This window comes from Trachurus trachurus (genome assembly GCF_905171665.1).
Source record: "Trachurus trachurus genome assembly, chromosome: 16".
NCBI classification, from domain to species: domain Eukaryota; kingdom Metazoa; phylum Chordata; class Actinopteri; order Carangiformes; family Carangidae; genus Trachurus; species Trachurus trachurus.
The window spans coordinates 8,557,748-8,574,246 of NC_139902.1; the positions used below are offsets into that span (position 1 = coordinate 8,557,748).

At 39.9% G+C, this 16,499-nt stretch overlaps 3 protein-coding genes across 4 annotated transcripts; 2 read left to right on the plus strand and 1 right to left on the minus strand.

The window, feature by feature from the left end:
- The first annotated feature begins 774 nt into the window (after positions 1 to 774).
- LOC310999256 (B-cell receptor CD22-like) lies at positions 775 to 7,639 on the plus strand. 2 transcript variants are annotated; one of them, XM_083989587.1, is made up of 11 exons: positions 775 to 819; positions 1,571 to 1,924; positions 2,570 to 2,869; positions 2,989 to 3,252; positions 4,418 to 4,681; positions 4,805 to 4,901; positions 4,976 to 5,017; positions 5,101 to 5,160; positions 5,674 to 5,851; positions 6,067 to 6,135; positions 7,550 to 7,639. In XM_083989587.1, the coding sequence occupies exons 1-10, from the start codon at positions 777 to 779 to the stop codon at positions 6,103 to 6,105; spliced, it is 1,641 nt and encodes a 546-aa protein (XP_083845713.1). In that variant the 5' UTR covers positions 775 to 776; the 3' UTR covers positions 6,106 to 6,135; positions 7,550 to 7,639. The 2 variants fall into 2 exon arrangements, with proteins under 2 accessions (XP_083845713.1, XP_083845712.1); XM_083989586.1 differs by having other exon boundaries at positions 7,482 to 7,596.
- Positions 7,489 to 8,391, plus strand: LOC310999209 (free fatty acid receptor 3-like; the record flags this gene model as incomplete). The annotated part of the gene is made up of 1 exon (XM_083989533.1): positions 7,489 to 8,391. The coding sequence occupies one exon, from the start codon at positions 7,489 to 7,491 to the stop codon at positions 8,389 to 8,391; it is 903 nt and encodes a 300-aa protein (XP_083845659.1).
- Positions 8,392 to 9,846: 1,455 nt separating this feature from the next.
- lim2.5 (lens intrinsic membrane protein 2.5) lies at positions 9,847 to 12,335 on the minus strand. Its single transcript, XM_083988968.1, has 4 exons — positions 12,155 to 12,335; positions 10,854 to 11,003; positions 10,566 to 10,700; positions 9,847 to 10,089 (listed from the first exon to the last, which is right to left on the minus strand). The coding sequence occupies exons 1-4, from the start codon at positions 12,330 to 12,332 to the stop codon at positions 10,028 to 10,030; spliced, it is 525 nt and encodes a 174-aa protein (XP_083845094.1). The 5' UTR covers positions 12,333 to 12,335; the 3' UTR covers positions 9,847 to 10,027.
- Positions 12,336 to 16,499: the final 4,164 nt, after the last annotated feature.

Consider the following 16,499-nt stretch of genomic DNA (forward strand, 5'->3'; position numbering starts at 1 on the left):
GCTGTTTCACATTTATGTTGCTGCATGGAAAATAATATGTTATTCTACTAGATTGTTTTTCCTTTCTGTTGAAATTGGACTGACTATGAATCAGGTGGATTTTTGTTGTTGTTGTAGTTCTTTTTTTCAAATATAAGTTGGTTTATTCATTTGGACACTGGGACCTTCTATAACATGTTGTTTGCAGTGAAAAATATTACAAACATGACATGATCAGACATGTAGCCAACTGAACATCAGGTAGCGCAGTGCTTAGAAACTGACAAGAGTCTCTCTCTTTTGAGCTGTGTTGTCTTTGAGGCTGACTGCTTTAAATGAGCCCCAGCAAGTTTCCTGTTTGAGACTGAATAGAGCAGAGGGGGTGTAGAGGGGATTAGGTGGTGGTAAAGTGGTGGACTTAGTAAGTCCAGTAATAGACCAGTGGAGCATCACAGACAAATTCACACAACAGCTCATCTAGCACGGTAAGCCCTCGTGTTCATATAAACTGAACAAAATATAAAATCCAGACTATTTTTCAAATTCTCAAAATGACTGTCACATTACTTACTTTTGTTTCTCTTGTTGGGCTGTGCTTGTATAGAATACAAATACTTTTATTGCACTGAAATAAGCATTTTCATCACTGTCACTGTGCCACAGTGTAAAATGGCACGGTAATGTGTAGAAATGGTGCGATACAAAAACATGACAGTCTGACCCTTAAACACATTGTTACAGCTGCTGTGTTTCAGAAAGTAAGACGTGACTTACTGAACGGTGCAGTGACTCTCTTCATGGGGACTGTTCATCTACTCAGACTGCTGAGCTTATTTACTGGTAATGTTGAGCTTCCTCTTTGCCTTTTGTTTTCTGTTTGTACTAAAGTATTAAAAATAACAACAATGTGCTTTTGTTTCAGTAATTAGTGTCATCCGATGAGCTTTATGATAACCTTCTGAGACCATTTAATGAGGTTACTCTTAAATTCAGAGGGTTACATTTACATACTCATGGCAAAGTATTTTTATTTTAAAGATTTTTTTACGCTTCTGGTGATGTAGTGTGAGGCAGAGAGAACAACTTTAGCAAGCAAAAGAAATGTAATAGCTTTTAATCTCGTTATTTTTTGTGACTTACCCAGAAAGCTATACACTGTTGTAGCAATGCCAATGTACAGTATTTCATCAAGAAATAAAAAACATTTGAAATCATTTGCTGCATTTTTCTAGTTCATTTTTATTACTATAGGCAATGTAGTGGATCTGTGTTATAAGAAAGGGGTTGATGTACATTGTCTTATAAGTTGTATGCATATTTGTGAGGAAAACTGACAAGTCATTATCATTATCATTGGCATAAGGTCACAACTGTTTAGTTCCCTTCTCTTTCTTTTTTTCATCATGTAAGCAACATGAGTGACTCTGTTCTGAAATTCTGCTTTGTGGTCAATTGGCTTTCACAGTCACAAATGTCTATGCATGTGTCTCATATTTCACTTCTCCAAATATGGCCTCAGAAAATTAAATAACCACAGCTGACCCTGGTGGTGTTCTATAATACGACTTCCTCCTCTTCTCGCCCCTCAAAGCCATCACAGCTCTACAGCAGGTGAAAAGCTGGATCATCAGTGTACCCAAAACAGTTACTGCAGTGGAGGGGAGCTGTGTTGTGGTGCCATGTCAGACACAATCTCATACTCGCGTCACCTGGTACAAGTACCATAAAACAGCTTACCCTGTGGTGTATGACCAACTTTACCCAGATACAGCTGAACAACAGTTCAAAGGACGCACTTCAGTGCCGGGTAATGCTGCAGATGGAAACTGTACCCTGATGATCAAAAATGTGAGACGGGATGACAACAACGTGCAAGTTTATGTTTGGATCTACCCAGAATTAACAAAGCAGAGATTCTATGATCAAACAGTAACTATTGTTGTTGGTAAGTAAATAGTTATTTGAAGACATCTTGCATGTGAAATTAAAATAACTCGGTTTGCAGTGGAGAATTGTGGCCTGACTGTGTGTTAATAGATTATATGAACTGACTTATGTACCGGTCAATACTGAATAATAAACTAAATTAGATGCACAAGATACCAATACACAAAATATTATTTCTGCCTCAGATTTGTGCACATGTAGCCTACATTAATGTTTGGAATTAACAACTAATATCGTATCAAATTTTCAGTGGGTACATCTGAGGCTAATACTGTATGTGGAAAATATTACATGATAGACAACACAAGCCATATTTAAACTTGCAACAAGTTTAACAGCTGTGGTCAGAACTGCAAAACTGAAAAGGAAAAAATCTAACTCATGAAGTTATCAAATAATTTTTTATTCTTTACATTTTCTATATTTGCCATGTTAGAAGAACCAAAACAGACTAGACGCGGAATTCTCCAAAATTACACTTACTACACACTGCTCACTCAACCTGCACTTTACTCAAACTAGTGCTTAACCTAAAGAGAAAATCCAGATCTAATTTAGCATCATATCTATAGATTTGTATTGTACATATCATACACTGTTAAAATCAATAATTAATAACTGATCACTTTCTTTTGACTTCCAGAGAGACACACTCCCATAATCTCCATCCCAAAGCAAATAGTGGATGGGGAGTTTTTCCATGCCAACTGTAGCATAAGTCACTCCTGCCCTTTGTCACCTCCACCAATTCATTGGACCATAACCAGTAAGGACAGATTCTCCAGAAATGATTCTTCCAACCAGAGGGTCCAAGATGGTTGGTTACACACAGAGATGATGCTTGGACGTGCAACGTATGAAATGTATAACAGCAAAATTAGATGTTCTGCACATTTCACAACCTTCAGCACAGAAAGTGAACAAAAAACACTCAACATTTTGTGTAAGTGTTGCAGTTGGCCTGTTCCGAGAGTAAATTTAAAAACTACATTTACTTGTCTATGACAGCAGTGAACTGTCATACCATGTTACAGTAAGTGTTTTGATTTTCTTTATCCACAGATAAACCAGTGACTGTGACTCTGACTCCGGGAGAAGAAACAGTGATGGAGGGAGGCAGCGTTGTCATGGAGTGTGCTGCTAATTCTAACCCACAACCAAACATGTACACATGGCTGAAGAGACAGATGGGTCAGGTCAACGAAATGAACTCCACTGAGAGAAAAATGTTCTTCAGCAACATTACACGAGAGACCTCTCTGTCCTGCATTGTTCACAATAGCATTGGAGTGGGGCAGTCTGACTGGTTGGATCTGAATGTTCAGTGTAAAAAAAATCTATATTTTCTCCATCTTCACTGTACCTGATGTAGGCCTACACTTCATTCATTCATTTAAGCTGCCGATTGCAACCTTGTTTGGAAAAAAAAATCCTCTCATTTTAGCCAAATGCAGATGATGTGCCATAACATTAATAACACTAACAGCAGCAACTAAAAAACATCAAACAATTAATCAACAATAAACAGTAACATTACATGTCAGAATTGGGCCAAAGCCCAAAGACCCACAGTTGCAAAGACTTTACCCAAATATTTCTGCACACTAATGAGTAGTTAAGTTCAGCCAATAGGTTAAAAAAAAGGGGGATCCAGATAAGACAAACAGTAGCTGACAAAGGAGGACAATTATTATCCAACCTATCTCATGCTGTTCAGAATGTTTTCATTGAAATTACACAATCCCCCTCAGACCACCTACTGAAGAAAACCAAGTGGTATGATGACACATTTTTGTAGCCTACTTTTATTTAAGCTTCCACCAGATATTACGAATCATGGATACTTCTACAAATGTAAGATTGACAGTTGTTAGGTATGATAACAATTGTTTAGGCTACAAAAAGAAATCAGCTTTACTTACCACTGAAAAAGCTGCTGGAGTGCCAGGAAAAAGTTGATGTCCCACCTCAGGCCAAAAGTTGCCAAAAGTTAGCTAGCTAGCAGAGGACAAGGGAACAACTTAGTGAAGCAGTGTTAAATTTAGGGATGTTATGGTAGGTCTTCTCATAGACACAAATTAGGGGAATGTATTGTTCATAAGACGGAAAATTTGTGGTTATTGTTTGTTTGTTCTTTAACTGTGAATGGTAAATGGCGGCAGTGGCTCAGGTGGTAGAGCGGGTCGAATCCCACTCTGTCCTGGTTGCTGCCGTAGTGTCTTGGGCAAGACACCTTTACCCACCTTGCTCCTGATGGGTCGTGGTTCGCGCCTTGCATGGCAGCTTCCGCCATGTGTGTGTGAATGGGTGAATGCGATGTGTATTGTAAAGTGCTTTGGGTATCGTTTCAGGTAGTAAAAGCGCTATATAAATACAGACCATTTACTTTAACTTAATGACAATTTATAATTGAATTAGGTAAGTTCTGCTGTATATTCAGAACCAATCTTACTTTGATCACTTGGAAAATGGCAACGTTTTTTCTTTACAGATGTTCCAGTAATCCTGCCTGAGTCCTCCTGCCACCTGAACGGGAAGGTTCTGCACTGTATTTGTCAAGCTGAGGCATCCCCAAAAGCCTCTATAAACTGGATCATTAATGGAAATAACAGTTTCCCATCCTCGTTCAGAGTTGTCCCCACAAATACAACAGATGTAGGCTCTGAGGAAATTAGTGGCCCAGGTGAAGTCCAGACTAATGTAACGTGTACAGCCTGGAACTCACTAGGCAATGACACGAAACAACTGCATATAGGTAACTTCTCATGTACTGTAAATCATAGGCTACTATGGATGAATAACTGTTGTTTGTTGTTTCGTGTATGTGTGTATGTGCATATTTACTTATCATTCTAATGAAGCTACTTTCTTTTTACAGCCTCGTCACTCAGTTGGCTCTCAATTTTGATGGTCCTTGGAGCTGCCGTGCTGTTTGGATGTGCAGTGTTCATTTACAGAAAATATTTCAGAAACAGGTTGGTAGACTGCTCATTCTCAAAGATTATGTTTTTACTGTTATCATTAATCTTGTCATTATATTCACCCGCAGGCCATTGCCAGACGGTATTTGCAACACAGGTATCCTACCAAGGTACCTGGAACTTTTTTTTAAGTTTGATGGATTGATTTTGAAGAACTGTTGAATTTAGAGCCTATTTTTGTATCTTTTTGAAGGCTACAGATGTCTTCTCCGGATGCTGTCCAAGAGGATCAAAGATACAACAGTTTTCAAAGGTATAGACAACATTTTTATTGTCAGTCTTAGAATAAATACTTTGAGATTGTGAGGTAGACTTAAGCACAGGACCCAGGTTGAGTTGACAAGCTGTCAAAGGGCTTTGATGGATGGACAAGGGCGAGGGTAGGGTCAGGCTGGCTGTTTGAGGGAGGGTTGAGATGACTGGTCTGACCGTGGTGAAGCACAGGAGAGGCAAAACACAAGAAATTACTCCAGTAAATACTGAGTGGGAAGGTTTCTACCATGATAGCAAGCTGAACTATGTGCCACGGACGGGAGGGTGAGCCAGAGAACTAGAGACGCCAGTTGCTAGAATAGGAAAACCACACCCATGATACACACACACACACCCACATAACAGACAGACATGGAGAGGGAGGAGACACACGGAGAAGGAGTAAAAACTAATTCAAATGTCAAGTATCGTAACATACCTGGCTTTATGTGTTAATATGATACTGGGGAAACCTCAGCAAACCTTGATCAGCCTCCCTCTCTCTTCCCATTAGGCAGCAAGCTGAAGAGATTCAATCAAGTCCATGTGGATCGGAGAGGAATCCTGAAATAGAAAGCCTTGACTGTGTTTACGACAATGATGTCGTGGAAGACATGCGAAGAACCAGAGCTCAACAGCATGCTAATAATGAGCCAGCCCGCCAAAGAGAGGGAATACAACCCCCCGCAAAGGTGCAGTGCACGTGACTTGTTGTTTTTCCATCTGTCAAAACTACCCCTGAGAGGCAAGTGTTTGTTTTTTTCAGGCAAGATTTTTTTATTTTAAATTTTAGAATATCCCTTTCCTCTCGATTCTTTAGTCTCCCTAAAGTGTACTGTTTTATTGTAATTGTGTTTATTGCTCAAGCATTCAGAAATGTTAAAACGGTGCTTTTGACTTTCCACAGGGAGTGGATTGCCCTATGGATATATATCTAAACTGCTGATCAGAGGTCATCTGTTGCTGCGCTCACACGGTAGGCTGCTTTAGTAACCATCGATGTGCAAAGCTTAAATAAAAATCATTGCTGACTTTAACATGGCTATAAAAAATTTATAGTGACTTGAGTTTTACAAAAGACCTTGAGTTACAGGTTTGTGCCTTTGTCAACTTTAAGTAGGACAGAGGCTTTATTTCCTGATGCAGTGATAACTGATGTTAATGAAAATAGTGCTGACAGGAAGGAAATAAGACTGCAGCAGACAACATACGGGCTATCATAGTATTGTGGCTGTTCTCTGTTCTGTTGCTGGAACCTCATGTCTTATCTCAAATTATTTAATCGTAATGAAGCCATGCTGAAACTTAACTCATAAAATGTTGGATTAATTTGCTTGTCTATACAGAAAGATGATTTGTATATGTAAGATTTTGTTGATATTGTGAGGAGGAGGTCCTTCATTAACACAACAAACATAAAAGTCAACACCGGCTGCAGTTTTGCATTTTAGTTAATATTAACCCACTCAGCTTATCTGTCAGTGTGGAATAGGTTCAGTGTGTCAGAGTGTGTCACAACTCGAGTATGACTCTTTGTTTCCGGCTTAAAACATTTTATATCAGCTCATCGGTGAACACAGGTCAAAAACTGTTCCTCTTATGAAAGGACCAGCTAGGTAAAAAACAGATCTGTATGTTTTTTTGAAGCTGTGACATTTTTTGAGACCGTCTACCGCTTGGTAAGTAAATATGATTATGTTTATTAATCCTAACCTTGCACATCATTTTTGGAATCTGATCTTTGTGTTGTGGCTCAGGTCTGTGATCAGAATCATGAAAAGCCATTTTTTCTTTTTACTTTTCAACTTTTAACCCATCCTCATAGAAAGTGATAGTTATGTAGTATTTTACATACAGCAACCATGTGTGTGTTTATTAAAAACAAATATGAGCAGTGGCAGTCATTTAATACCTTTCATTTACTTTGTGATTAATGGCAGATCTGACTATATTTTTGATGCTGAGGCTAACTTTATGATGGTGCAGTTGTTCAAATGTTTAACGTGATATTTTCTCGAAAATTGCATATGCATAATACAATGAGTATATCTCTGCAACCACAAGGTCTATTTGAATACTTTTGGTGTCATAGTAAAGGGAAACAATTGAGAAATTGCTGAGATGTGTAAATTTCAGTATATGTGTTACTGGTGAAGAGTAAATGAAGATGGCACACTGTAAAAATTAAATACATTAAAATTGTCTCATAATCTCTGAAACAAGCTCCATTTGTTATTTGGACTACCATGTATAGCTACAGATTTCACACATCTATCAAGTCTGTCATTTTTGAACAGTCGTTTGTTCCCTTTTTTTCTTTAGGTTAGTCATGGACCAAATGGTGAAGAGTGAGGTCATTCTCTCAGTTTACATCATTTCCTTTCTGATAGGCCTGCCGGCCAACCTTCTCGCTCTCTACGCCTTCAGTGTCAAGATCCGCTCCAAGCCTCTCCCAACAGACATCTTGCTTCTCAATCTGACCGTCTCTGACCTGCTCTTCTTGATCATCCTTCCTCTCAAGATGTATGAAGCAGCATCAGGCATGGAGTGGAATCTGCCCAGTTTTCTGTGCTCCATCACCTCCTTCACCTTCTTCTCCACAATCTACACCAGCTCCTTGTTGCTCATGGCAGTCAGTGTGGTTCGCTACATTGCAGTAGCTTACCCCATCACCTACCATCAGCTGCACAAACCTGTATATGCAATAGTGATCAGTGCTGTTATTTGGTTTATCTCTGCGGGACACTGCTCCATTGTTTTCATCGCCCAGCACCACCCATCCCTGTCCAAGAACAACTCCAGTGTCTGTTATGAGGACTTCAGCAAGGAGCAGCTGAGCATCCTCCTCCCTGTGCGTTTGGAGTTTTTCTTTGTACTTTGCCTTTTACCTCTTCTGATTTGTATTTACTGCTACATGCGCTGCATATTGATTTTATACAGTCGTCCAAGGATATCTGTGATGCAGAAGCAGAAGGCCATTGGGATGGCCTTAGGGACTCTAGCTGTGTTTCTCATCTGTGTGATGCCATACAATTTCTCTCATGTAGTCGGTTACTTAAAGGGTGTTAGCCCAAAATGGAGGTACTATACATTGTTACTTAGCACCTTCAACACCTGCATTGACCCCATCATCTTCTACTTCGCCTCCTCCACCTTCCGCTGCACTGGTGACAAGTCTATTTTCGGGAAGCGTTCTCCAGGATTACAGAAGCAGGGCACAAGCTCTGGCTAATTGGCTAATACACATTTAATGCTATATTATCTACATGTCCAGCTTTTTTGTTAATATTGTGTTTTATATTGCAGACATTCATTTATTTAACAATTGTTACAACTTGAACTATGGCATTTTATATTTTGTTTTTATAAAGCATTGTCGAACACCCTCAAAATATCTTGTTGTCTAATGGCGCATTTCCACTAGCACGGTTCGGCTCGGTACGGCACGGCTCGGCGCGCTATTGCGTGTTTCCACTAGCACGCAGTACCTGCAACCGGGTACATTTTTGGTATCACCTCAGCCCTGGTTCCAAGCGAGCCGAAGCGTTACTAAAACGTGACGTCAGCCGACTGCCTTCCACTGATTGGCCGATGAGTGTCGTCACTGGAAGCGACGACCGACAACAGAAATGTTCCTGCTGAAGCCTGTTATTACCAGAGAATTTCTAATATTGAGACTGGCTCTGTTATTACGTGACTTTATTAAGTTTTAATATTTTTTCATGCGAGAAAGTAACTGTTTAGATCCCCATGTGCGGTTAGTTTATCCAAACGACGGCTGTTTAGAAGTTTGCCCCGATGTTTTTCGAGTGTGAAGCTCCAGGTCCGAGCAGCGACCGCGACATCACAGAGGCAGCAGCCCGGCTCCTGACGTGCTCCGCCGGCCAGCCTACCACCGTCACCCCGAGGAGAACAGACCGCTAATTAACTTCCCCGATGGCTTTTAGAGGTTTACCACCGGCTGGTTAAACTCTTAAATGTTGGTCTCATTGATGAAATCTAACAATTGTGGCTGTAGCAGAAGTTTGTTTGTGGTTAGACAGAAGAGCAGCACTGCCTTGGGGTCTGTACGCACAGAAAACACCACATTTACATCAATAAATAAATGTTTTACAATGAACCAGGCCGATCTCAGAGCTGGCAAGACTCTCCGGTAAGGCATATTGAACGGTTAAATGCCGTTAACGGGACGAGAGCAGTCAAAACGGCGGTTTAAAGCTAGCTACAGCGAGGGTAGGTTCACTTCCTGTTTTCAAAGTAAAAGCACCAATTCTATCGTAATGGCTTTCCTTATGATAAAAGGCAACGGGTATTTTATTTTGTGAAAATAACCGGAAGTGCGTTGCTCACTACGGCTAGCTTTAGTAACGCCGACTTCGTTGAAACAAAATTGTAAACAGCTGGTATTTTGTCAGATTTTCAACACGTTGGGGATCTAAACGACTACTTTCTCGCCTGAAAATGTTTCAAATGTTGCTAAAGTTATATACAGAGTTTAGAGCGTTGCTCGGCGACGTGTAAATGACGTCACGGCGGTACTAGTGATACTCAGTTGTAATGGAAACACAACCAAACCGAGCCGAGCCGTGCCGTGCCGTGCCGTGCCGTACCGAGCCGAACCGTGCTAGTGGAAATGCGCCATAAGTTTATGTAGCTACATGTGTGTGTTATTGTCTTGTCCTGTTGATCCTGCTCAAAGAGATTGTTCTGCTTTCCATCTCAAACAATGTTCATGACAAAACCCCCCAAGGCAAAACATGTTTTATGCATATGCAAAATTTTATATTGTATTGCTTTACAGTAGGTTCTCTGTCTTTGAATGGAAACTGTGATCCTTTGCACCCTGGACCCAGTATTTCCTGTTTACTTTAACGAGGGCCAGCCACTCTTCTGCACTCATGCATTCTGTAGGCACACATGTAGAATATACCTGCAAAACAAAACACAAGTCAGCTATAAAGTGCAAAGTACAACATTTTAACATTTTTTTCTTTCAATAGCAAGAGTTTTGTGAGTTATCTTTACTTTTTTTCTTCTTTTTTTTAATTATATGTTTTTATTTCCAATGAATTAACACAAAAAGACAACAATAAAAATATCCATCCTGGTACAATATCACTGATGGAGTGACTCAATATCTGATATATTTAAAGCTTCATGATGTACAAGTTTGAAAATATACAGGCAATAATTTCACGAGTGCAAAGCTAAGACTGCTTGAGCTTTTCAAGAATTATTGTAAATAAAATTTAAGAAAAATTCTTGATTTCATTCGTTGTTTCTCATGACAATGAAGTTATTTTCTTTAGTTTGCATTAACTGTGCAATATTCATATGTGGTGTGAAACTCATAAAGATACAGTAACTACACACTAACTCCTCCAGCTTCCCTTTTTATGAACAAACCTGCAAAGAAGGTCATGAGTAGTGCCACCCAGCCTAGTATGTAGGACCAAGAAAAGCGCCAGTCACCAAAACGCTTTCCCAGGAAGTTCACTGTCACCCCAGTGTAAATGGCCATTGCAAGCAGAACAAAGAGAGCTGTTGGTGTAAGCAAAGAGAGATACATATTAAAATGAATGTCTTTTACAGTGTGTACAGTCTCAGTAGTGAGCCTTGGAAACTTTATGAGAGACTCATAATATGCAAATCCATTACACACGGGCATGTGGATTAAATTATTGATTGACTCACTTGAAACAAAGAACATGATCCCAGCAGCAAATGAGCGGTTGAACCTCTCAAAGGCTGAGAAGTGGGCAAAGGAGAGGATTCCTGCAATGATGCCAGCAAAGCATGACATGGCAGAGAGGATCATGAAAGCACGAGTAGCATTCCAGTAGGCTGAGGAAGAGTAAAACAAGAGAAACAAAAAAAACAATGAACATATGCATAATAATGAAATAATGAAAATGTTGATTTATCCATCCGGTATGGACAGTTTCATTCTCAAACTCACAGATTTGTATGTTTCAGAGAGCTCTAAATGTATTACCAACACTTTTTTATCTGGCAGCAGTAGTAGCATCACTGAATGTACATTTTTACACTGTTGCGGCCTGGGCTGGGGCCGTAACAACACGTAAAATACTGGTTTTATGTATAATGCAGTTGTTCAAGTAATTACCAGTAACTCCTGATGTTTTCTCTTGTGGTGACATGAGATTTTTGGTTTTGGCCCAACAACTATTTGATCCATTGCTGTAAAATTTGCTTCAGACCTCCATGGATTCTAATACCATCAGTGATATCCTGATTTTTCTTCTGGCACCACCATCGATCAGGTCCATTCTTTTATTTTTGTCAGTTTCTTTGGATTATGGGTAGATAGATACCTACAAAACTAACCACACACTATAATCCTGCTCTATACTTTTGTTTTTGCATTAATTAGCAGCTTTTACCATGATAACACACTCAACCAGGTTGGTGACCATATTGTGTTTTCTTGGACTTTGAGATTTGGGACTTTCTTTAATGATTATTTTTGATGCATTGGAACATTAAAATGAAATAGTTTCCTGCTAATACATCCAACACAATAACAGAAGCAGTGCAGGGGTCAATAAATTGTGAACAATAAAATGTTAAAGTGTGCTGTTAAATGTTGAGGTCTAATAGTTACAGCCATGGGTAAGAACCTATTTATCAGCCTAGTTTGAGCTATTTGGTAGAATCTGCATGTTAGCATTTTACTGTGACCATGTTAGCATTAATGCATTAGTGTGCCTGAATACGGCCTAACACATCCATTAGCATGACATAGCTTCTTACTGCTAAGTGAAAGATATGCATATTTTCTCCACCAATGTTACTGTTGCTATTCTCTGCTAGCATGGCACCTGTGTCTAATGAGAGTCACCTAGAAATTCTTGTTAGTGTTCCTCAAAAACTATCATTGTTTTGAATGATGTAGTCCTGGATTGTGTTGCTACATTAGGTTCCCAGGGGAAGTGTGTTTTTTTAAAGGTCCCAGAGGATGTTTATCCACTTACCAATGCTGTCAGTCTGCATGTAGCACTTGCCAGACATGCAGTACCTCCACAGGCCCTGGTGGGCGAAGCTGCCAGACAGACGGTACTGCATCCAGTAGTCTGTGGCTGTGGAGACCACCAACAAGATGTTCCCCACGATGGCACAGAACAGGCCCCCTCCCATGAAGCTGTACATCATGAGTGACACTATGGCGGTGGTTAAGGCTTTATGTGCTGTGCAAAAAGAACATATGAAAACTCAGTGGTAAACTCACAGCAATGACATTACATTCTGTTTTCTTGAATGTTTATTCAAAGCAAACAGGAACGACATGAAGGCGTAATGTGATGGCAAGAAAACCTTGTTATGTCATGGTGTCACTCAACTGTGACTGGTGTTACGGTACTCGAGGTATCTGATGACGGGAAGACATTAATTTCTACTTCCCATTTAGGTTGTATGACTGATAAGAAACAGTGCTAAATTTATACATTCACATTCACTCAAAGGCCTACTCCTTCCTGTGTTAGTGGGCGGAGAGTCAAAAACATGTGAAGACCTAAGCTGTAACTGTGACATTAATATCTGGCCTACATTATGCTAACAGCAACATTTGCTCACTCTTCATTTATCTATGCCTGAAGACACATGGGGACATTAGAGCTGGTCTGTGTGTGCATTTCAATTTGTCTTGACCACACGGCTAGCTAAAACAACAAAGCTTGTTGTAAGAGCTGCTGCTGTGGACAGAGATCATACCAACCACAATAAGTCGTCTCATAGCAACCTGTGCTCTCTCTTTGTTTGAGCATGCATTTTTTTATACTCGCTACTGCACAGGCCACGAATGTGTACACTTTCTTGGCCAACTATACAAAACCTAAATGAGAAAAAAGCCTGAGCAGACGACATTCAGCTCACACACAACTAACAATGCTGCAAGAGACACTGATGGCTGACATAAACGAAGCCTAGAATGAAATACTGAACATAGTTTTAACAAAATGACTTAAAAAAAACTGTGTGTCTCCTCCTGGAACTTTGTACAAGCCTTCCAGGCTTTGTTCCCTCCTTGCACTGTTTTAACTTGTGCTCAAAATCAAAAATCCTCCTCCTTGAGGATAGGTCCATATTTACAGGTTCAGTCCCTCAGTGTGGCCACAGAGTATGAGTGATGTGAAAAATCAGCATTTCAGAGCAGAACATTTCAAACATCAGTCAGTCAGGTGCTCTAAATATTAGAGCAACAAATATTATATTATCTTATATTATCATCCGCACTCTTAGGTGGAGAGTCTGAATATTGTAAATGTATCTGCATCTGTATGTCAAGCTCACACCTCTCAGTATCAGTAAAATAAAAATAATCGATCCTTTGAAAATTAAAATGGATTCAACAACAAAAGAAACACAAAATTATTCAAAATCCTCGCATTGAATGCAAATGCGAATGATCTGAGCTAAAATCCTGACAGCTTGTCACTATTACAATGTGTGTGCCCTCTTTCTCCACCTGTGACCTGTGCATACACCCACCGGTTCACCTGTCATGGTATGCATTATGTTATTTTTACAGCCCCACTCTTATCACCTAAGTGACATCAGCCATTAACAAAAGAACCCAATAACATCTTACCTGAATTCCTCAGGATATATCAACCCTCTTAAGTATCAGCCTTCCCTCAGGGAAAGAGTGAGAGAGAGTGCAAGCCAGGAGTGAGCGAAACGTCAAAGAGGAAGCCCTAGGCTGAATTCCAAAAAGTTATCCCCTCCACTTTTCTGTTGATGGAGGCAAAATCCTTTAAAACAATCAGCACAGAACAAATGCACTTGAGCTGCTGGGCCAAAAGCCACGTGACTCTTCCACATTGAACTACATGGGAGTATTTTTTGGGGGTCAGGGGAAAAGGGGGAGGGGTTGATGGTGCTGGGGGATGGGGGAGGGTCTGGGATACGAGGCCGCTGCAGCGCAGTCCTTGTCTGTTGTTCTATTAGGCGTTCTGGAACTGTGGATGTGCAAAGGCTTGCAGTACTGCTGTGGTCAATGGAACATGCTGAAGTACACACTTTCTTTCAGGACGGCTGGGGTGTGGTCACAGGGACACATACACGCTTAGAACAGACACATGACCCCAGACCTGCTTAATAAAATTAAACACAGCACTCAGAGTCTGATATATTTACCGTCAATATGCAATTAACTGCACAGACAGTAAAGCACCTGCCAATATTGTCATGGTAAACATACAACTCTAATGACAACAATTCAGGCATGAAGCCCACCCTTGCAGAGACAGTCTCTATTTTTTGTTTTTATTGACAACCAACCTTAGTATTTGCTAAAGATAAGCACAGTGGTGCAAGATGAAATGTTCATTTCCATTCTGGATTTACTTAAAAAAAACTGTAAAATTCATCTAACTCTTGATCAAGGCGCTACCCAATGCGAAGAGTAAAATGTTTTTACCATATTCTTAGATAATGAATATGATAATTTGTGCGCTTACAAGGTGTGAAGAGTTGTGTTGTTCCACCGGAAGCTGCTGGCTGGTGGTATCTTAGTCTGAATCGTCCAAGTTAACCACTGTCTTGCTCTTGCAGGAATAAGTGTTGTTGTTTTGTTTTGTTTGTTTTTTTCTTCACCACTTAGCACAAGGCCTTCCTCATTTCATCATAGTAAGGGAACTTCCTCAAAGTGCAGGCTTAACACCATCTAAAGGTGTAAATCAGTATTTCTGTGTGATCACAATCTGAATTACAACTGTTACTACTTCAGAAAACATCAGTAACATTAATGTAAAATATTTAATTGCAGTCTATGGGGATGTAGACTCTTGTTAGGACTTCTATGGGATCCCTATGGGATGGCCTTCAATCCTGCATTTGTAATGTCTGATGAGGCTATATTATGCTGATTTATACAACTCCTTCAACTTAAGTTTTGTGTTAAACTAATATTGGTTGGATATGACCAAGTCGTTAAACAGCACCATCTACTGCACAGATGGAAAACAACAGCTCATATCAAAAGGTAAATGTGTTTTCCTCACAACAAAATCAGACATCAGGGCTCAACAATGACTTGCAGTTCAGATTGAGGGTCGTTTCCATAGTGACAAACTCAGCATCTGACCTCAGCCCTACTTCTTTCTTTGTGTTGTTCATCACCAGCTGGGAGACACAGGAGCAGTACATTTCGATGATTTTGAAGGAGAACCTGACAACACTTACAGCTGGGGGTTTCCCCTCTCACTGATCATCACCTCATCACTGACTTACTGTAGCTGCTATAAATTCATATGCATGGAGGCACTGGATACCCACCAACACAGAAAGGAGGCTGATCAAAGCTCAAGCAAATAAGAGAGAATGAGAGGATGTAAAGGCAGGACACACACACACACAGTCAGTATTGTGAAGGAAGGCACAACAGCATAGGCCCCTAGAGAAAACAAAACATCTGACATCCCTACAAATGTTTTTTATCTCTGTAGCAAATCTTAAGCTTGAAAATTGCAAACACTTTCAAGAAATTATTTTTCCAGGAGAGAATACCTCCAGTAACAAGAACGAGAGGCCCTCTGGGAAAGCCCAGGGTTATGATCTGTTCTGTGGAAAGCACAAATATAATTGCATGGCTCTATTTCTCTATTTTTCTGGAGTCCCAGGTTAGTGGATGGATGGATAACTTGTTATGACATACAGGAATGCATTCAATCTTCATTTTCATGCTGAGATTATTCATTAGTATATAATATACTAATGGTATATATATACACATATGAAAACAAACAATCTCAGCATGAAATTAAGATTGTCATACCAAGTTATCAATCCATCCATCCATCCATCCATGATGTGTACACACTGGACAGGTTGTCAAGCTGTCATGCCAAGTCATGCTGATATTAAGAAAATATAGAGACACAGCCGTCTAGTTTTGTGTAGCAGTAACACAATACCAAACCAAACCAAACAAAATAGGTTCAATCTCCCAAGAGTTGTGCACCTGCATCACTGGACTATAATCCTCTACCTACCCACTATTGAACACCTTTGCCTCCAGTGAATGGTACCGACACTAGCCCTAAATAAGAATCAATAAAATGTTTTGCTATAATCTCTAACAGTTCCAGAACCCATGTTCTCTCCATCTTCTTGATACTGTTTCCCAATAGAAGGATGAGTAAAACAGCTTCCTTTGATCATATTATATATTGCATTGATAGCATCTGTTTGTAAGAAGAACCTTGGACAAAGCCTGTGTTCTTCTTTCATTGATATTATATCAGCATTTGTTCAAAGCCATGGTTATTGTTGGATCAAATGAATACTGTATGTGCCAGTGTGTTTAATATTTGAGCC

What these genes read in the sequence shown, in the direction of transcription:
- LOC310999256 (XM_083989587.1), top strand. Translation starts at nt 777, where the DNA reads ATGGGGACTGTTCATCTACTCAGACTGCTGAGCTTATTTACTG. An exon ending in ACTGCTGAGCTTATTTACTG is followed by an intron (nt 820 to 1,570) that starts GTAATGTTGAGC and finishes CGCCCCTCAAAG; the next exon opens with CCATCACAGCTCTACAGCAG. An exon ending in GAATACAACCCCCCGCAAAG is followed by an intron (nt 5,852 to 6,066) that starts GTGCAGTGCACG and finishes GACTTTCCACAG; the next exon opens with GGAGTGGATTGCCCTATGGA.
- lim2.5 (XM_083988968.1), bottom strand. Translation starts at nt 12,332, where the DNA reads ATGATGTACAGCTTCATGGGAGGGGGCCTGTTCTGTGCCATCGTGGGG. An exon ending in CATGCAGACTGACAGCATTG is followed by an intron (nt 11,004 to 12,154) that starts GTAAGTGGATAA and finishes ACTCTTCCTCAG; the next exon opens with CCTACTGGAATGCTACTCGT. An exon ending in ACTCATGACCTTCTTTGCAG is followed by an intron (nt 10,090 to 10,565) that starts GTTTGTTCATAA and finishes TTTGTTTTGCAG; the next exon opens with GTATATTCTACATGTGTGCC.